Source organism: Mustelus asterias, chromosome 16 (assembly GCF_964213995.1).
Source record: "Mustelus asterias chromosome 16, sMusAst1.hap1.1, whole genome shotgun sequence".
Taxonomy (NCBI): Eukaryota; Metazoa; Chordata; class Chondrichthyes; order Carcharhiniformes; family Triakidae; genus Mustelus; species Mustelus asterias.
In genome coordinates this window covers 36,308,563-36,330,818 of record NC_135816.1, presented here as the reverse complement: position 1 = coordinate 36,330,818, position 22,256 = coordinate 36,308,563, and the positions used below count along the sequence as shown (strand labels likewise).

General features: G+C 43.8%; 1 protein-coding gene across 2 annotated transcripts in view; it reads left to right on the top strand.

Moving 5' to 3' along the window:
- Nucleotides 1-22,256, top strand: part of LOC144505099 (short transient receptor potential channel 7) — a 93,938-nt gene that overhangs the window by 58,046 nt on the left and 13,636 nt on the right. For both annotated transcript variants that reach the window (XM_078230914.1, XM_078230913.1), the window contains exons 3-7: nt 3,436-3,600; nt 7,951-8,167; nt 13,234-13,467; nt 17,343-17,607; nt 21,590-21,785. In XM_078230914.1, the coding sequence (XP_078087040.1) occupies nt 3,436-3,600; nt 7,951-8,167; nt 13,234-13,467; nt 17,343-17,607; nt 21,590-21,785 (1,077 nt within the window). The remainder of the gene's footprint in view (nt 1-3,435; nt 3,601-7,950; nt 8,168-13,233; nt 13,468-17,342; nt 17,608-21,589; nt 21,786-22,256) is intronic.

Below are 22,256 nucleotides of genomic sequence, written 5' to 3'. Positions count from 1 at the left end.
AGTATTGGTCCCCTTATATGAGGAAGGATATATTGGCATTGGAGGGAGTGCAGAGAAGGTTCACCAGGTTGATACCGGAGATGAGGGGTTTGGATTATGAGGAGAGGCTGAGGAGATTGGGTTTGTACTCGTTGGAGTTTAGAAGGATGAGGGGGGATCTTATGGAGACTTATAAGATAATGCGGGGGCTGGATAGGGTGGAGGCGGAGAGATTCTTTCCACTTAGTAAGGAAGTTAAAACTAGAGGGCACAGCCTCAAAATAAAGGGGGGTCGGTTTAAGACAGAGTTGAGGAGGAACTTCTTCTCCCAGAGGGTGGTGAATCTCTGGAATTCTCTGCCCACTGAGGTGGTGGAGGCTACCTCGCTGAATATGTTTAAAGCGCGGATGGATGGATTCCTGATCGGTAAGGGAATTAAGGGTTATGGGGATCAGGCGGGTAAGTGGTACTGATCCACGTCAGATCAGCCATGATCTTATTGAATGGCGGGGCAGGCTCGAGGGGCTAGATGGCCTACTCCTGCTCCTATTTCTTATGTTCTTATGTTCTTTGGCTTTGATCTTTATGTCGTCATTGTCTACAGGAATAGTGCCAGAAGACTGGAGGATAGCAAATGTTGTCCCCTTGTTCAAGAAGGGGGGTAGAGACAAACCTGGTAATTATAGACCAGTGAGCCTTACTTCTGTTGTGGGCAAAGGTTTGGAAAGGATTATCAGAGATAGGATTTATAATCATCTAGAAAGGAATAATTTGATTAGGGATAGTCAACACGGTTTTGTGAAGGGTAGGTCGTGCCTCACAAACCTTATTGAGTTCTTTGAGAAGGTGACCAAAGAGGTGGATGAGGGTAAAGCAGTTGATGTGGCGTATATGGATTTCAGTAAAGCATTTGATAAGGTTCCCCACGGTAAGCTATTGCAGAAGATACGGAGGCATGGGATTGAGGGTGATTTAGTGGTTTGGATCAGGAATTGGCTAGCTGTAAGAAGACAGAGGGTGGTGGTTGATGGGAAATGTTCATCCTGGAGTTCAGTTACTAGTGGTGTACCGCAAGGATCTGTTTTGGGGCCACTGCTGTTTGTCATTTTTATAAATGACCTGGATGAGGGCGTAGAAGGATGGGTTAGCAAATTTGCAGATGACACCAAAGTCGGTGGAGTTGTGGACAGTGTGGAAGGTTGTTGCAGGTTACAGAAGGACATAGATAAGCTGCAGAGCTGGGCTGAGAGGTGGCAAATGGAGTTCAATGCGGAAAAGTGTGAGGAGATTCACTTTGGAAGGAGTAATAGGATTACAGAGTACTGGGCTAATGGTAAGATACTTGGTAGTGTGGATGAACAGAGAGATCTCGGTGTCCATGTGCATAGATCCCTGAAAGTTAGCACCCAGGTTGATAGGGTTGTTAAGAAGGTGTACGGAGTGGTAGCTTTTATTGGTAGAGGGATTGAGTTTCAGAGCCAGGAGGTCATGTTGCAGCTGTACAAAACTCTGGTGCGGCCACACTTGGAGTATTGCGTACAGTTCTGGTCGCCGCATTATAGGAAGGATGTGGAAGCATTGGAAAGGGTGCAGAGGAGATTTACCAGGATGTTGCCTGGTATGGTGGGAAGGTCTTATGAGGAAAGGCTGAGGGACTTGAGGTTGTTTTCGTTAGAGAGAAGAAGGTTAAGAGGTGACTTAATAGAGGCATACAAGATGATCAGAGGATTAGATAGGGTGGATAGTGAGAGCCTTTTTCCTCGGATGGTGATAGCTAGCATGAGGGGACATAGCTTTAAATTGAGGGGTGATAGATATAGGACAGATGTCAAAGGTAGGTTCTTCACTCAGAGAGTAGTAAGGGTGTGGAATGCCCTGCCTGCAGCAGTAGTGGACTCGCCAACATTAAGGGCATTTAAATGGTCATTGGATAAACATATGGATGATATTGGAATAGTGTAGGTTAGATGGGCTTTAGATTGGTTCCACTGGTTGGCGCAACATCGAGGGCTGAAGGGCCTGTACTGCACTGTAATGTTCTATGTTCTATGTTTCACAGGTTAAAATAAAAAGGTATCTTATTGTCTCCTGTGTAAAAGAGACAATACTGGATCGACTGCCCCCTTCTCCAATCAGCTGAAGTGTTGAAGTTGGAGGTCCCACACACACAGTGGTCTGGATTTTACCAGCCTTCTGGTGATGGGTTGGGAGGCACTGAAACCTGTAAAATGGTGAGGGAAATCAGAGAGGAATGCCTGGTCGTATGCCTGCTGCCATATCATTTTACCAGGAGAAGACAGGTGGAGAACAGCCCCCCTGCCCAGAGACCAACTTGGTCACTTATATGGCCAATTAAGGACCTCTTCCTGCCACCACTGGCACCTTACCAGTGCCAGGTGAAGTCTCCCAGTGGGCTCGAGGGAGGCCCTCCTTTTTAGGTACTTTTCGGGCTACAGAGTTGTGCCCCAGTGGCTATAATACTGCCTGTCGTCACATACTTCCCTCCTCTTTACCATCGCCTACCTAACTAACCCCAGCGCCCAACCCCCTCTCCACCTCTGCCAGACCCCAGTTACTGGCTGGGAGGGAAACATCCTCCCATGGTATTCCCTTCTTCCAGGTAGAGTTCCAGCAGTGGCCACCATTCCTGGGGGTAGGTGGCCATCCTCTACAGGGACGGAAGTCCAGGTGGCAGCTACTTAGTTGCCTGACCCACCGTAAAATGTGGCCAGGGGTCTCGCAAACAGTCAAGGTGGGATTATCCTCAGCTTTTGTACACATCGCCATCCCGGTGAGAAAATTCCTGCTGGGTGTCTTTGAAATGGTTTTTCAATCAGTTACCTCTTCTTCAGTTTTACCTTGACTTTGCGATTGAAATTGAGGCAAACACATTATTCATACGCTTTTAATAATATTTGAAAAATGTATTATGCTCTTTTTCTTCATTACTTTTCTCCGTTGCTAACTTTTTTTTCAATACAGAATCTCACTCAGAGCTGCTGCTACTCCTCTGCTGTAACCTGTGCCACCATAGGTTACTGCCCTCAGGTGGTTGGCAGTCCTGATTCCGTCCTGGGCACGGCCATTTTGTCTCATTGTATTGTACTGTTGTTTGGCGGCTGCATTCAAAGTTTGACGTTTTCACCTCAGCACCATTTGTACTGTTGTGCCAATCTGAAAGCAAACAAAGCCCACTGACGTCAACGCAAGTAGGTTTTAAATTCCTTTCACGCACGAAAATGAAGTTTTCGCTATACCTCAGTGAAGTTATGACAAAAGAGTGGGAACAGCTTACAGACTGTTTTCTAAAGGAAATCAGAAAATGCATTTACTGATCTCATTCAAACTATTTTCTTTGAAATGCTGGGGGGGGGGGGGGGGTTCCCACCCAATAGCCCTGCCTAATGCATTGAAAACAAGACACTGACTGTGAAATATTTATTTTATTCCCACTAGTTTGTTGCTCATCCTAACTGCCAGCAGCAGTTGCTTACAATTTGGTACGAAAATCTCTCAGGCTTACGTCAGCGATCAATAGCTGTGAAGTGTTTGGCTGTGTTTGGGGTCACCCTAGGCCTTCCATTCCTTGCAGTTGGATACTGGTTTGCTCCATACAGCAAGGTACAGATTCTTCATTCAAGTCTTTAAGAGCTGTTACATTGATTTGTAGAATCGATACGTGCATAGATTGTTAAGTAGGCCTTCTTTCGTTTTGAAATTTGTGCCTATTACCGAAGAAATTTTATTCCCAAAAGATGGACTGGTTTTGGCTCATTTGTATTCACCAATTAAAATTGTGTGTGAAATGGGCCTATTTCCTGGCCTTCAGTTAAACGGAGGTGATGGGCTGCTGAATTAGGAGCTTTACCACCTGGATCCAATGCCCGGCTATGGTTGTACACACTCCCCAAAACCCATTCCACACGATGCCTCCAACATCCCCTCCAATCCCACCACCCGCCTCCCAAAGATCTCTGATACCCCTCCCCCATTCCCTTCCACAAAGTCTCCAACCTCCCCCAAGGCCTCTGATCTTCCTCACAGACGTCAGATCCCACCCCTTCCCCCCACAACTAACCATTCATTACTCCCCCCACCCTAGACCCAGATATTGTTCAAATAATTCTCATAGCTGTTTGATGAAAGTGGTTTCATTTTGATTATCCAATTAATGAGGAGAAAGTGTTAAAATGCCAATTTAAGGAGCATATTGCAACCTACAGGCTTAGAACAAAGATCTCTAAGTAAACACCGTTTGAAAGGTAGCAGCCAGAATGGTAATGGGAGTGTATATCAGACTAGCAATTCAAAGGTCACTTGTGAATCTGCACTCAGGCACCAGAAAACTGACCAAGAAAATTGCTGGATTCTTGTAAGAACCCAATTGGCATTGATGCCTTCCCAATCTGATATAACCAACACACAACTCCAGTCCAACATCTAACTGTCTCTTTTAAGGAAGTCACTCAATTAAAACAGGAGTAACTTGGGGCAGTCATTAAATGGTGTCTTGCCAACATTGCCCACGTTCAGAGGATAAAATAAATATTGACTCTGGTCAAAGGGGACCAGGGGTTATGGGCAAAAGGCAGGAGAATGGGAATGAGAAAAAGATCAGCCATGATTGAATGTTGGAGCAGACTCGATGGGCAGAGTGGCCTAATTCTGCTCCTATGTTTCATGGTCTTATGGTCTAAACACCAGCTTACATATTGTACTGACACTACGTTGTGGTCTGTCAACATGGAGTATTCCTGCTCAAAATGCAAGTAAAACTTGCCTTATGAGGATAGGCTGAGGGAGCTCGGTCTTTTCTCCTTGGAGGATGAGAGGAGACCTAATAGAGGGTATATAAGATGTTGAGAGGCATAGATCGGATGGACTCTCAGAGGCTTTTTCCCAGGGTGGAAATGGCTGCTACGAGAGGACACAGGTTTAAGGTGCTGGGGGGTAGGTACAGGGGAAATGTTAGGGGGAAGTTTTTCACACAGAGGGTGGTGGGCGAGTGGAATCGGCTGCCGTCAGTGCTGGTGGAGGCAAACTCAATCGGGTCTTTTAAGAGACTCCTGGATGAGTACATGGGACTTAATAGGATGGAGGGTTATAGGTAGGCCTAAAAGGTAGGGATATGTCCGGCACAACTTGTGGGGCCGAAGGGCCTGTTTTGTGCTGTAGTTTTCTATGTTTCTAAAACGTGGAAAGAAAAAGCAAAAAGAAGAAGCTGAATAAGACGTAAGAAGCCATGAGTTAATCTGAGCTGAGAAGCAGCCTCCTCACATTGATAGATGTATTGAATAAACTGCCAACAGAGCAGAACAAGTACAAAACTCTGAATCATTTGAAAGGTGGTTGTAAATTCCTGGAAAAGGTGAAAAAAAGATCCTCATTGTTCGTGATATCATTTGATGTGGAAAGTCTGTCTGGAGCCCAAATACAGACAAACAAACTGGTGGACCCAGTCATGAGTTCTGATACAATTTTGAATTGATTGGTTTTACTGTTAAAATAAATCAGAACTGTTGAATTTCTTTTTACAACATGAAGCTAATACTTGATAGATTATCTCTGTGCTATGACATTTTTGGTAATTTTATCTTTTTCATCCATTTCCTTTTTCTTCTCTTAAGCAATAAATTAGTTCTCTTTTTGTTTAATCTAAGCACTTTAACTCAAGGTAAAAAGCAAGAGAAGACCCTCCAATTGCTGGTAGTCTGTATCTGGGCTGAAGGCCAGACAACTGGTAGTCGAAGGTTTGGTAGGGACATAAGAACATAAGAACTAGGAGCAGGAGTAGACCATCTGGCCCCTCAAGCCTGCTCTGCCATTCAATAAGAACATGGCTGATCTTTTCATGGACTCAGCTCTACTTACCCGCCCGCTCACCATAACCCTTAATCCCTTTATTGTTCAAAAATTTATCTATCCTTGCCTTAAAAACATTCAATGAGGTAGCCTCAACTGCTTCTCTGGGCAGGGAATTCCACAGATTCACAAACCTTTGGGTAAAGAAGTTCCTCCTCAACTCAATCCTAAATCTGCGCCCCCTTACTTTGAGGCCATGCCCCCTAGTTCTAGTTTCACTCGCCAGTGGAAATAACTTCCCTGCTTCTATCTTATCTATTCCCTTTATAATCTTACATGTTTCTATAAGATCTCCCCTCATTCTCCTGAATTCCAATGAGTACAGTCCCAATCTACTCAGTCTCTCCTCATAAGCCAATCCACTCAACTCCAGAATCAACCTAGTGAATCTCCTCTACACCTCCTCCAGTGCCAGTATATCCTTTCTCAAGTAAGGAGGCCAAAACTGTACACAGTACTCCGGGTGTGGCCTCACCAGCACCTTGTACAGCTGCAACATAACCTCGCTGTTTTTAAACTTCATCCCTCGAGCAATGAAGGACAAAATTCCATTTGCCTTCTTAATTACCTGCTGCACCTGCAAACCAACTTTTTGTGATTCATGCACAAGGACACTCATGTCCCTCTGCACAGCAGCATGCTGCAATTTTTTACCATTTAAATAATAGCCCATTTTGCTGTTGCTCCTACCAAAATGGATGACCTCACATTTACCAACATTGTACTCCATCTGCCAGACCCTTGCCCACTCACTGAGACTATCTATATCCCATTGCAGACTTTCAGCATCCTCTGCATGCTTTGCTCTGCCACTCATCTTAGTGTCATCTGTGAATTTTGACACACCGACACTTGGTCCCCAACTCCAAATCATCTATGTAAATCATAAACAATTGCGGTCCCAACACTGATCCCTGAGGCACATCACTAGTCACTGAACGCCAATCAGAAAAACACCCATTTACCCCCACTCTTTGCTTTCTGTTAGTTAACCAATCCTCTATCCATGCTAGTACATTACTTGTAACACTGTGCACCTTTATCTTTTGCAGCAGCCTTTAGTGTGGCACCTTGTCAAATGCCTTCTGGAAATCCAGATACACCACATCCACAGGTTCTCCATTGTCCACTGCACATGTAATGTTCTCAAACAATTCCACCAAATTAGTCAAACATGCCCTGCCCTTGTGCATCAGTGCTCCAGTAGATCACACAAAAAGGCCAAGTCCTTCCCTCTACTCAAAAATAACTCAGCGCCTGATATCAGGAAGCATGTGTCACTTTCCCATTGCATTATTTTCCCTATTTTAGATTGGGAGTAAAACTAATTTCCATTGTAAAACAAAGGAAAATCCATCTTGCTGTTTCTTTAACATGTCTAATTTCTTTACATGTAAATCATAACTAGTATAGTTCAAATGCCAGCTAGCTAGGGAGCTGGAGTGGCTCAGTGGATAGTTATCCTGCCTGCTTTCAAGTCTCAGCCCAGGTCTTGCTGAGCCTGAAAGAACCCAGTCACTGGAGCTGGCAAGCCAGTGTGTGTCGGTGCCAATCCCCAGCCTGAATAGATGGGGGATGGGTTTTGGGCAGGAAGGACATCTGACTGTAAAGCCACATGCCAAATCCATTTAAAAAAATGATTGATTAAGAAGGTGATCAAGTAAGATTTGGCCTGGCAGGGGTGAAACCATGATCATGCAGGTGGTTCACCCAGGCTAGGGTAGATTCAATGATCAGAGTAGCCGTTGAGGTTCAACCGAGGCGTCGCCTGAAGCAATTTTTCAAAGCCATCTTGGCCTTTTGGCTAAGATCAAGCGTTAGTCCAAGCCCAGGATGGGGTGCAATGCCTCATCTTGTCAGCTTGGATCTTGTTTGTCCCTCTCTTGGGGACCATGAATTGGGTTCAATTTGAATTTGGTTTTATGAATGGAATAAAAATAAAATCAAGCAGCATTGTGGCAATACCACGTCACATGGGAAACATTGAAAGAGGAAGGAAGGATAGTTTGAATGCAAGCTGTCTTTGGAATCGCATTCACAAATTAATTCAAAGGATTCAATCCCTTGATGCTTTACCATCTTACCTTCTTGATGCTTCTTTGGTTTCAGCTGGGACAAATTTTAAGGAGTCCGTTTATGAAGTTTGTAGCACACGCAGTTTCATTCACCATCTTTCTAGGACTACTGGTGCTAAATGCATCAGACAGATTTGAGGGTGTAAAGACTTTGCCCAACGAAACAGTCACAGATAATCCAAGACAGATCTTCAGAGTGAAAACGACAAAATTTACATGGACCGAATTATTGATAATGAAATGGATACTGGGTAAGGACCTGTATTTATTTATACATGAAAAATACAAATTGCCATGTTTAAAATATTTCCCGTCAGCTTTTACATTTAATTTCCCTTGTGCACACACATTGTTAATATGTATATTCTACAAGTGACAGGTGCATTCATTTATTCAGACACGTATTAGCATTGTAATAAAACTGTGCAAGATATATGGAATCTGAAATGACACAAAATATTAAATAGAAATATAAGAACACTGTATAAGCCAGTAAAGTTGCATTGACTTGTCACATGACGTTTCATGCCTTCAGGTCTTATGTCATGTTGCCTAAGTTTAACAGTCACCCACTCAGGGCAGCCAGAGCAAAATGGCAACAAAATGAAGGTCATGCTAAATGTACTTTGTTGAATTATATAAAATGACAAATACCTGAATGCAAGTTTAGAGCTGTAATCTGGTTTTGCCACTTAAGTGACGTTCGTAGTAGGCTGCTCAGCCTTTACACTAATGGTTACTCGTATCATTTAGGTGCCTTGATTGAATTAGAGTCAGCGCTGTGAACATGCTGCTTTATAACAGATGGTCAAGGTTGATAGTTTATCTTTCTGTGTATTCCCATCTTCTATTATTCCAGCGCCAAATCGCATTGATTAAACCCAGAAATTGATCTTTTTAATAACAAGAGAATTGTCTGTCCCTGTCCCTGTCCATATAACCTTTGGTGTTACTATTGAGATTTTAAACTCCACCAACAAGGAGTTGAATGGTTTAAATTATGCTTAAATGTAACCTGATGGTACCAAGTTCACTTCAGGCCTATTGTAATCAAGTGTTATTTTTCTTTTGATGCTTAGTATTGGGAGGAATGGATAGTTCATATGGATTGTCCATGATGCTAACAAATAATTTTCTTTTCAACATGTTTTGATAATATTTAAACCAGCTACATTATTTCAATTTAAATAGACTGACAGGATCGGAAAGCCAGCACCTGAATTCATGCTAGGCCCAGTCAGTGGATGAGGTTCCCTGCTAGTGGCGCATACTTAAAAAGCTATCCCTCAGATGCCATTGGCCTGTTATCATCATTGTGGGTCTTAGATGAATTGTGTGCGGTCTGAATTTATAGATACAGCTGGAGGCAAGGCTGTGTTCAACATTGAATATTACACTAACTACATACATGAGATTCTTCATAGAATTATGTCTCAGCCTATTCTATTGTCATGTGATCTCATACCACCAATGACATAGACTATGTACGGAATATCCGGCCATTCACGCCATCTTCTGGTCCCAGATCTTCTAGTCCCGCCAATGGCGCATCCCTACCACGGGTTTCTCAGAGGCGAGGGGTGCATTCAATGGGAAACCAGAAGATCCCACCACCGACCAATGGCGAGCCGCCTCTGCCACCATGAAGCATGCAGCGGGTTGCGTGAAAAGTCCCGCCCACATATTTAATATTAACCCTTTATACTACAATTGCGTTAACCTGGCTGTGTGTGTTCATGATGTGGAGATGCCGGCGTTGGACTGGGGTAAACACAGTAAGAAGTTTAACACCACTAGGTTAAAGTCCAACAGGTTTATTTGGTAGCAAAAGCCACACAAGCTTTCGGAGCTCCAAGCCCCTTCTTCAGGCTTGGAGCTCCGAAAGCTTGTGTGGCTTTTGCTACCAAATAAATCTGTTGGACTTTAACCTGGTGTTGTTAAACTTCTTACTGTGTGTGTGTTCACCCAGGTATGTGCAAGAAATCTCAAAAAATAAATTCTGTAACTTCCACATCATTCTTCATTTATTCCTTTTTTTTCCTGCTGGCACTTAGGTTTTCATGAGCCTTTGTGCTAATGGATGCATTTTCCCCTTCATGAAGAAGGTACTCATGGCCACATTTGCCATGAGGATAGGGACCAGTTGCTGGCCTGATCTTGAGAAGCAAGTATCAGGATGTGTCCTTGAAAATTGTTGGAATCATCCGACTGCAACTTTCATGAAGTTCCCAATTCTCACAAGTGCAGGTTAAGGGTGCGGGCTGGTGCAGGCCATGAACCTTCCCTCCGTACTCCCAATCTGGCCGAGCCATTGCAGCGATAAGCATATCCTAACCCTCTGTAATTTTCATAAAGTCAGCCCAAAGGACACGTGGTTCACAGCACCTTAGAGGTGTGGTGGAACATAGTCTGAAATGAAAGAAACTTTTGAAAGGTAAGTTCAAAGGATCTTATTGATGCTGCCCCACATGGCAAGAAATCCTCCCACAGCCATCCCCTTGCAGCCACCCACCTGCCTCTGTTTATTCAAAGCAAACAATGTACAGAGGATGACAATGAAGACTTCCTTACTGTTCACCTCCCGAGGGTCAACTGCCATTCTCCAACTGCCATTCTTCAACAGCGGCTCTCTAACCAATGCAGCGTGGGTTTGGACTCACATTCAATTGCCACTCCACGCTCTTGGACCCGCGCTTAATCGTCGTTCCGCCCTCTCAAGCTCACGCTCAACCATTGTCTATCACATCTCCTCAGTGGGAGTTTCACTGCCTGTGTTTGATTGACAGCTTTATGAGAATGTAGGAGGGGAAATATATTGCAAAATTGTTGAATGGTTGTTTTTTTCCCTCCTGTGCGTTTCCAAGACTGTCCAGTATTAGGGCGGCACGGTAGCACAGTGGTTAGCACTGCTGCTTCACAGCTCCAGGGACCTGGGTTCGATTCCCAGCTTGGGTCACTGTCTGTGTGGAGTTTGCACATTCTCCTCGTGTCTGCGTGGGTTTCCTCCGGGTGCTCCGGTTTCCTCCCACAGTCCAAAGATGTGCGGGTTAGGTTGATTGGCCATGCTAAATTTGCCCCTTAGTGTCCTGGGATGCGTAGATTAGCGGGTAAAATATGTAGGGATGTGGGGGTAGGGCCTGGGTGGGATTGTGGTCGGTGCAGACTCTTTCTGTACTGTAGGGTTTCTATGATTTCTATGATTCTATGATTATTATATGATTCACTGGTTGAGTACCGAGTGCATACTGGGTGACTGGACATGGAAAGGCCATGGGGGATATGGGATGGGGCGGGGCGGGGGGGGGCATGAGGGACATACGAGATGTGAAAGTGCATGGGGAGCGGGTGGGTGAAGGGCATAGGGATATGAAAGTGCATGGGGGGGGTGGGTGCTGGCACAGGGGTGAGAGATAGAAGGCCTGATGACTATAATTACAACTTGACTGTCATCTCAGTGAGTGGAAGAGTGCCTTTTAATTTTCTATCCCAGCCTTTACATTATCAGAATTATTTAATATTTTAGATTTGGTGGAATTTTTGTTATGACAAAAGTGACATCTTTGGGGGCCTGATTGGCATTGTTACTATGTATCAATAGATAGCATAAGTAATCCCATATCCACGACAAGCTAAAGTCAATTATTAATACTTCATAGCATATTACAATATATCATGCATATCCCAGTAATTCATTGCTTAGAATATGCTGGTATTACTAAATTCTAACATTGGAATTGAAGTTACCTAGCAGCATTCAATAAGATATATTGTTGCAATATTCTTACCCTTACTTTAAATTATGTCAAACTGCCTTTCTTAAGTTTAGCTTGTTTGATGAATTATAGTTTAAACCATAACTGCAGAGAGAATTTTAACCCACTATACTCTGGGGATGAATGGACAGGATAGCGATGGGGGCTCTTAATGTGCAGAGTTCAGTTTTACTACCCTCCTTCACGCTATAATTGCACTGACCACTATTCTATCAATGCAGTCGGGTGGTTGGGGTGCCCACCAGTAACCAATTATGCACATTATGCAAATTAGCACCCACTTTTAGTCAATTAGACCTGACTTGGACCTGGGTGGGAATCATAGAATCCCTACAGTGCAGAAGGAGGCCATTCAGCCCATCGAGTATGCACCGACTCTGTGACAAAGCATCTTACCCAAGCCCACCTCCCCACCCCATTCGCTTAATCCCATGCATTTACCCAACTAATCCCCTTAGCCTACACATTCTGGAACACTTCGGGGCAATTTAGCATGCCACATTTTTAGACCGTGGGGAAAAACCAGAGTATCCGGAGGAAACCTACCCAGACACGAGGGTAAATGTGCAAGTTCCACACAGACAGTCACCAAGGCTGAAGTCGAACCTGGGTTCATGGAGCTGTGAGGTGGTAGTCCTAATTACTGTGCCACTGTGCTGCCATAGCTTTCCTGCTAAACTGAAAGAGGCCAGCAGCTGACAAGTGGATGGGGAGATGCTCCAAGGTAAGTGTAAACCTTTCTTTTGTGGGTGGCAGACGGAGCCGGAATGATCCTGTGAGCCCCATGAGGTAAGCTGCAACTTCCCAATGTCCAGGACTCCTCTGTTTGATCTCATGAGATCCTACTGAACCCCCACACCCCCCCCCCCCCCCCCCCCCCCCCCGCCCTTTCGGATAAAACACCTGCTTCCTGGTACTTCTTCTTCTTCCATTCTTGTACCAGTTTTTCACTAATACAGGCCGAAATTTTCCAGCCATTCACGCCACGCCATCGCTGCAGCGAGGACGGAGAACTTGGCGCTCAGCCAAATCTCCATTCGCTGCAGCGGGACCGGAAAATCTCGCCGGCGTGAATGGCCGAGGGATTCCATCCACAGCATCCCCTCAGTGCAGCAGCAGAGTTATTTGATGAATTAGCAAATGGTACCGCTTTTAGCTTGAAACCCGCTCCATACTTCATTCATTTTGTTGGACTCATTTCTCTCTGCCATTTGCCACATGGAGTCTGCTCTGTGTGAGAGTGTTTAAACACCCACGCATCTTCGCAACACAACCCGTATCACCTGCTTGATCCCTTGTGCCCAGTTGTAATGGTACCGGTAATTAACACATGCATAATGTGGGGTGAAAAATTGAGGCTGACTACCAATGGGAGTATAGCATGCAATGACTGAAAAGGGGGAGCCGACTTATAGGCTGAGTAAATGCGAAGGCACGACTTTGTAGTCAGAAACATTGAGTCATGTTATGGACTTGTATGCTGCAATCTGCGGTACTTAGCTTTTGTCAGAGTCTCCTAATAAAGAGAAATTTCTTGCTCGCAGGTATGATATGGACAGAATGCAAAGAAATATGGGCAGAAGGGCCCAAAGAATATGTCATGCATCTGTGGAACATTCTAGATTTCGGGATGTTGTCAATCTTTGTTGCCTCATTCACTGCAAGGTTTATGGCATTCCTAAAGGCTTCTGAAGCGCAACTGTATGTAGATATGTACATAAAGGCCAGCGATATCTCCAAGGCATCCCTGCCTCCAGAGGTTGCATACTTCACTTATGGTGAGTTGAGCTTCTGGTTTCTTTTACTTGCTGCAGTCCATTGGCAGGAAGTATAATTAAATGTTCCACTTCAAATTCTTTGATTTGTCTGAAAACTCACAATTATATAAAATAAATTATTCCTATGATTCAACTATAATTCATTTCCATATGAAACAGCCGAGTATCACTTATCTCCCACCTCCAACTATCCACAGACCATACAAGCTTATAGAGTGCCACCTTGTGGTATAAACCATCCTTGTGCTGACACATTAAACTAAAACTCTGCTCCATCAACATTAAAGAGTCCATAACACTGTTCAAAGAAGAACAGGATGTTCTTCTGGTGTCCTGACCAACATTCTCTGTAAACCATTACCATCACAAACACACTGTCTAACCGTCCCACAAGAGCAACGTAGAGTGGATGCGAGAAATCTGAAGTGAAACCAGAACGTCTTGCAAATAATCAGGTCTGGCAGCACCTGTGAAGACCAGAAAAAGAGCTAGCGTTTCTCATTTTGTAACAAGAGATGACGGAGGGTCATTGACCTTAAACGCTAACTCTGTCTGGTTGATCGTTCTTTTGCTGGGCTTTAGTGTGTACAAATTGGCTGCTGCTTTTACCTACTGTACTGACAACAGCAGGCTGAGAATAAACAATACATATACTCGGTAAACCCTGTAGGAATAGCAATGGATGGACTGCCGAATAGAACAAGACATAGGAGTGTCTCATCAAGCTTGACACTTTTTCAACAAATGCAAAGTAGCAATCAACCATGTCAGTAGAATGCTTAGCCTGGGATATGTCAGTAGAAGTCAAGTCATACTATACTGTCTAATGGTCAGAATACAGTTTGAATACTATGTCTCATTCTTCTCGACAAGTAGGGCGGCACGGTGGCACTGTGGGTTAGCACTGCTGCCTCATAGCGCCAGGGATCTGAGTTTGATTCCGGCCTTGGATGACTGTGTGGAGTTTGTACATTCTCCCCATGTCTGCGTGGGTTTCCTCCAGGTGCTCCGGTTTCCTCCCACTGTCCAAAGATGTGGGGGATAGGTGGATTGGCCATGCTAAATTATCCCTTAGTTTCCCAAGATGTGTAGGTTAGGGGGATCTCCTGATTAAATACGTGGGGCTACGAGGATAGGGCTTGACTGGGATGTTCTGTTGGAAAGTCAGTGCAGTCTCGATGGGCTCAATGGCCTCCTTCTGCACTGTAGCGATTCTATGATTCTAAGAAACAAGAGGGACATTCAGGCGCTGGAGGCTATGCACAGCAAAATCATGAAGCTGATCCCAAATGTCAGGGTCTGAATTATGAGAAAATATTTACGAGACATAGGCTCTTCAAACCGGAAGACAGCATCCAAGAGGTGATTTTGGGTCCCGCGCCTCATTCATGCAGTACTATTTATAAATTCAAGGGCTCAAATTGGGCAGGCGGTGATCTCAGCACCAAGTTAGTGGTTTTGAGCACCTCCAGGAGACGGGAGCCACTTGCCTGACACCACCAGCAAAAGCAAGCAGCAAGAATGCTGCCACATTGGGGGCTAATGCTGCCTTGCCAAACATAGCAGGCAGTTCATCAGAAGATGAGGAGCTGGAATGTGGAGGAAAGTGGCCAGGCAAACAGAGAAAAGGTGCAGCCCTGGACCCTGCCGCTAGTTGGCCCATCAAAATTTAGTCTTACATAAAGTCAAATCAACTTTCCCATGTCCCCACAGTGAACCCAACAGCGAGGCACTAACACGCACCAAACTGTTCAGATTCATAGAACATAGAACATAGAAAGTCACAGCACAAACAGGCCCTTCGGCCCACAAGTTGCGCCGATCACATCCCCACCTCTAGGCCTATCTATAGCCCTCAATCCCATTAAATCCCATGTACTCATCCAGAAGTCTCTTAAAAGACCCCAACGAGTTTGCCTCCACCACCACTGACGTCAGCCGATTCCACTCACCCACCACCCTCTGAGTGAAAAACTTACCCCTGACATCCCCCCTGTACCTACCCCCCAGCACCTTAAACCTGTGTCCTCTCGTAGCAACCATTTCAGCCCTTGGAAATAGCCTCTGAGAGTCCACCCTATCCAGACCCCTCAACATCTTGTAAACCTCTATCAGGTCACCTCTCATCCTTCGTCTCTCCAGGGAGAAGAGACCAAGCTCCCTCAACCTATCCTCATAAGGCATGCCCCCCAATCCAGGCAACATCCTTGTAAATCTCCTCTGCACCCTTTCAATGGCTTCAACATCTTTCCTGTAATGAGGTGACCAGAACTGCGCGCAGTACTCCAAGTGGGGTCTAACCAGGGTCCTATAAAGCTGCAGCATTATCTCCCGACTCCTAAACTCAATCCCTCGATTAATGAAGGCTAGTACGCCATACGCCTTCTTGACCGCATCCTCCACCTGCGAGGCCGATTTAAGAGTCCTATGGACCCGGACCCCAAGGTCCTTCTGATCCTCTACACTGCTAAGAATGGTACCCTTCATTTTATACTGCTGCTCCATCCCATTGGATCTGCCAAAATGGATCACTACACACTTATCCGGGTTGAAGTCCATCTGCCACTTCTCCGCCCAGTCTTGCATTCTATCTATGTCTCGCTGCAACTTCTGACATCCCTCCAAACTATCCACAACACCACCTACCTTGGTGTCGTCAGCAAACTTACCAACCCATCCCTCCACTTCCTCATCCAGGTCATTTATGAAAATGACAAACAGCAAGGGTCCCAGAACAGATCCCTGGGGCACTCCACTGGTCACTGACCTCCATGCAGAGAAAGACCCCTCCACAGCCACTCTCTGCCTTCTGCAGGCAAGCCAGTTCTGGATCCACAAGGCAACAGCCCCTTGGATCCCATGCCCTCTCACTTTCTCAAGAAGTCTTGCATGGGGGACCTTATTTCATTGAAATAAGGACTAAAAATCACATTCTGCACCATTTAACAAGCTCCTTAAGCAGTTGATGAGTTGTTATTCGGCGGCAAGCAGGTTTCCCATTCCCGTTCCTCCATTCCTCCTTTGAAAATTCCAAACCATCTCAGAGGTGTCGGGATCTTCAACCTCATGAACCATGATTTTGAAATCGCATCTGCACCAGGTCCAAACCAGGTGCTCATTTGAAAATGCAGCCTTTCACATCAGTTTACAGAATAGTAAATAGTACAGAATTGAAAGACAAAGAATATTACTTTCAATCAAATTGTGGGAATAGGACAAGGGAGCACATGTTCAAACTATTAAAAGGTAACCTTAGTGTTATAGTCCAGAAAACCAACTGGTGAAGGATGGAACCGGAGCCAATATTCACACCCTTTTATAAATATTTATTTATCGAGTTACACATTGTAAGCATGTACCTCCAAACAACCACAGTTCAGTTTGTGTATCATTCGATCATGTTAGAATGCCTGGAATGGCCCATTTTAACACAAGGTTATCCACCGACCCATTATGACTGCTCTAAGTGACATTTCATGAAATGTTATTGCCAATATTCTTTCAAATGTATTCGAATAATGGTCAACAGCACAATTTCATGCAGCATAACAGCAGTACACATAACAGCTAAAAAAAAGACTATCCCCAAGTCAGCGAATTTGATTTTCCAGCACATGGGATATACTTCATAAACCAAGGAAATCTCTTTAATGATTAAATGTCAAGATGCTAATAATGGTTCAATATAAATTTTCTGAAAAGAAATGGATTCAGAAACAGCTTTACCATGGTGCTGATCTTTTCCACATTAATAATGAAAGTGGAAGACACTTTGATGAGTGGCATAACTTTGTCTAACCTGCACATCTGTTTCTTTGTCAGCTCCGGAGTTTATTTCTCAGGAGATATGTGTTTTCTCCCTCACTTTCTCCCAGCTAGGAACAAGTGGCTTCCATCTGATCCACAAATCATATCAGAAGGACTTTATGCAATCGCTGTTGTGTTAAGTTTCTCCCGAATTGCTTACATTCTACCAGCAAATGAAAGCTTTGGTCCTCTGCAGATCTCCCTTGGAAGGACGGTGAAAGACATCTTCAAGTTCATGGTCATATTCATTATGGTATTTGTTGCGTTCATGATTGGAATGTTCAATCTTTATTCCTACTATCTGGGAGCAAAGTATAATCCGGCCTTTACAACGTAAGTAAACACAGAGTTCCCACTTTCATGATATCGATATTCATATTTTATACAGTAGGAATTGATTTGCTGTCATGATATGATAAACACTGGCAGAAGCATTTTTAAAATCTATTTTCAATGCAAATCTGTTCCACTAAAAATGTGGCAAATATTTCAATAATGGAAATTAAATTCTAGTTTACCTAATTCAGGCATTGTTGTTTATTACTCAATGGTATTCAGTAAACCACATATTATTGTACGAACTATAGTAGAAACAGCTATGTTGTGGGCATTAGCAAGTGTAAAGAAAAAAACTCGAGCCACAGCCAAAGTTTCTAACTGCCGACTGCGCCCAGTTCTGTAAACTAGGGAAGATTATGTCCCTCTTCTCCAAATCTAAAAGTAATTACTATGTTAGTAAAGTACCAACACTACCTTAAAAACAAAATGTTACAAATGTCTTGCCGGACACGTTATTTTACTGTTAAGAAAATTCAATGACTATAACGTCGATTAGGAGTAGGAAAATATGGAACAAGAAAAAGCCATTCAGCACCTAAACACATTTTATTATTGACTATGAATACCTCATTCTGACATCTCCTGAGAAAGCATTCCACAAGGATTCCCCGTGCTCCACAAGCTAAATTGAGGAACACTCTGGAGTACTGATCTCACCATGCATCATCATTATGTATCATTCATCTTGTTGCCTTCTTTATTAGGTCTTTTCCATAGTTGCAGTAGCTGAGGGGCCATCAGGATCAACACAAGACTTAACATCTCCATCTGCAACCAATTTTTTAACCCTCATTCACATTCATAACCAGATATCCATTTAGCTATTGTTGCCGTGAGCCTATTCCATTTCATCATTACTCTGTTAAAAATTTCTTTCAATTTGAAATTATTCTTGAGATCTCTCAATTTTATGCACTCAGATTCCCTAATTTTGTGCTCACAGCCAATGTTACATAATCTACTTTTAGCTACATTCTCAATCCTATCAACATTTACAAGATTTTAATTATCACCCTTAATCTTTGTTTTTTCATTGAAAATAAAGAAGCTTATGTGCAACTTTCTTCAATACATAGAATCAAAATGGTAAATTGGGCCCTAAGTGCTGGGCAGACTCGAAACTGAGAGTGTTTCAGATCTGACTTTTAGACCCGTTCTCCGGCACCCTCATACACACTCTGCCTGAAAAAATATCAGCGATTCTGAATCGCGCTGCACAAGCCTGTGGGCTCCAACTGCGCATGCGCAGACAAAAAATGATAGAATGTGGCTCCCCTGCCACATCCCTTCTGGGCCGGATAATGCCTCCCCCGCCACAGACATTGCCCCACCCCCCCCCAACATTACTGACCCCCTTATCCCCCCACTCCCCCCACCACCCAGACCGATCGTGGGCCCCTCTCCCCCTTTCCCCCCACCGATCTCAGGCAGAGTGGTAGCGGGCCTACCTTCCCCTTCACTGATCTCAGGCAGAGTGGCAGTGGACCCCCCCTTTCCCCCTCACTGATCTCAGGCAGAGTGGCAGTGGACCCCCCCTTCCCCCTCACTGATCTCAGACAGAGTGGCAGCGGACCCCCCCCTTCCCCCTCACTGATCTCAGACAGAGTGGCAGCGCACCCCACCTTCCTCCCCCTCCCCCACTGATCTCAAGCAGAGAGCCGTCAGACACTCGTCACTTATCTCCTCACCAACTGGAGCACCCCAATCGGACTTTTGTGGAGCTTGTCTGTTTCGCGCTGATTCCGGACGGGCGAACACGGTGGTAAAAGGGGAAGTGCCAGTAAGGTTGGACGTGAAGCGCATTAAGTCAATTTAAATGCATGCAAATGCATTTAAATGGCCATCACGCCAGTTTCGGGCGCCCTCCCGATCGCGGCCATTTTCGAGCCTTGGTAAAGGGGGAATCACACTACTCGACTCACACCCAACTTTACCAAGTTTTTGTGCCAAAAAGGGGCCAAAAACTTGATGGTAAAATCAGGCCCATAGAGTCCAAGTCCTGATAGAATTCTGATTCGTCTTTGAAATGTTTCCTATTGATCACTGCATTGTCATAATATTCCAAGTGTAGCCGTACCAATGTTCTCTACAAAATCAGATTATTAACAATTAAGCCTTGAAGAATTACTCAGCTGCCTTGTAAAATATCACATTATTAAAAATGGGGAGGTGAAATACAAACATAGTTTCCACTCTTTCCGAGCTTTAGAACGGCTGAACCATGTCAGTCTGACATCAAAGATATTGTTTCGCAACTTTTTGTTATATTGAACTAAATTAGACCATTCAACTCATACCATCATCTGTAAAGCATGCTAAAATCACATTAGGTTCTGTGCTCAGCCAAAGATTGAATTGAATTACGTGCTATGTGTCTTCTGATTCCAAGAACAGAATGTGCTATGGTGTATATCATTTGATGAATAACAACTTTTAAGAAATATACAAGTGCACAACCACCACGGTTCCTATTCGATATTTCTTAAAATTTAACTCTTACAAGCACCAATACTCTACTGATTTTAACAGTGCAAATTCAAATTGTTCACTTCTTTATTTGCTACAAATTAGTAGAATTCTTCCCTGACCAAGAAACTTAATGACTATTTAAGGGTGATTAAATGCAGATAGTTGGAGGTAGAGAAGTTGCTGGGTTGGGAGTGGAAGGGTGTGGGGTTTGGTGGAAGAATAAGTTTAAAAAGCAGTCTAGGGGTTTGAAACAAACACAACATTTTTTTAAAAATTAGGCTGTTTATAATTCCCTCCTTTCTGAAACTCTGCATATGCCACGAGGAATAACATTTAGATTGGAATACTTCAGACTGCTAATATCAGAATGGATAATAAATACACTGGGACTGAAAATCCACAACCCTTCTATAACTACAGTAAGACTGCAACTGAAGTCCCACAAATTAGGTGGAACCTCAATATACAGGATCTCAGCTTTTTGTCTGTTTTCTGAATGGCCTTCTCAGGTTTACGGTGGCACAGTGGTTAGTACTGCTGCCTCACAGCGCCAGGGACCCAAGTTTGATTCCCGGCTTGGGTCACTGTCAGTGTGGAGTCTGCACGTTCTCCCCATGTCTGCATGGGTTTCCTCCAGTTTCCTCTCACAGTCTGAAAGACGTGCTGGTTAGGTGCATTGGCTATGCTAAGTTCTCCCTCAATGTGCCTGAACAGGCGTCAGAGTGTGGCGCCTTGGGGATTTTCACAGTAACTTAATAAGCTTTATAATACAAAAAGGTTCAGGGCTTCTCTCCACTCCAAATACGTAGGAGAGCATGGGGAACTTAGCTTTGGCTTTCATGTTTTCCCCCAACATGGTGTTGAATAGTTGGCCAGTAGGCTGAGCGAAAACAACCATTCTGGCCTGCTAAATCATAGACGTGGGGTCCATCCAAGAATCTAGGTCCATTCACTCCTTGGGACTTTTTGGTCTCCTTCAGAAGGTTGATTGATAAGATGTACCCTTAGTTTATGTGGGCATCTACCCAAGATGTTAAGGGTAAAAGAGTATCCCAACCCCTGTGCCTTTTACAGAGACAGCACCTGAAGCCTTAGATAGCCATATCCTGTATTGGAGTGTTCGCCCTATGGGTTTTCAGCTGCATTTAATACAGAAGCTTAAAGTAATTCAAATGCCCATGTAACACCCTAATGATGTTGCTGACTTCTCCATTTCAATACTGCACACGTTTTCACACATTGCCAGTTGGTTAAAACAATGAATACCATACTTTATTATTTAATTATTCACTCACCAAAATGCTGTGCTCTGATTCTAACAAAATACCACAGGTGGGCTTTCTGTTCAAACTGCGCAGTCCAGTTCTTGTGTTAAAAAACTGTAATATAACAATCATAATCATACTTTCAAAGACAGAGGGTATATTGTCCTGAAAGCAATGCAGTCTTTGAAATGATTTAAATTAATATTGAATCATCTGTTCAGTATTCTCTTCCATTCTTTTAGTGTTGAAGAGAGTTTCAAAACCTTATTCTGGTCGATATTTGGCTTGTCAGAGGTGATATCTGTTGTTCTCAAGTACGATCACAAGTTCATTGAGAACATAGGATACATTTTGTATGGAGTGTACAATGTTACGATGGTGGTGGTGCTGCTTAATATGCTAATAGCCATGATCAACAGCTCATATCAAGAAATCGAGGTATGGATTTTGGAGCCTTTTCTTTAGAAAATAAAGTTTTGGGATGTTTTGAAACTTAATTCAAATATCAGTGTGCATGTGCTTAAATTCAGTAAGAAATGTACAGTATAACAAATGGATTGCTTCCAATCATATAATGTGTAACTGAAACAAATAGCTGTTTAGAGTATTGCTGAAAAAAGACACATGTTGGTGAAGCTTTTGGTCTTGCACTCATCAGGACAATTTGCAAGATTACCAAATGTGAAGGGAGCAACAATTTATACTTCATGAGAAGAGAGTGCTGATTGGTTGGCTGTCCCTCTTCCAAGGCTATATTCATTGCCAGGAGTTCCTGGAAAAGTAGTACCCAGTGTCCGCTGGTACTATTGAGGCCTTCCTTGTGGACACCACGTGGACTGGGTGTTTTATGAACCCCTTCAATCACATTTTGTTTTGCTGTTTTAAGTTGCCTTTGAAATTCTGTTTACT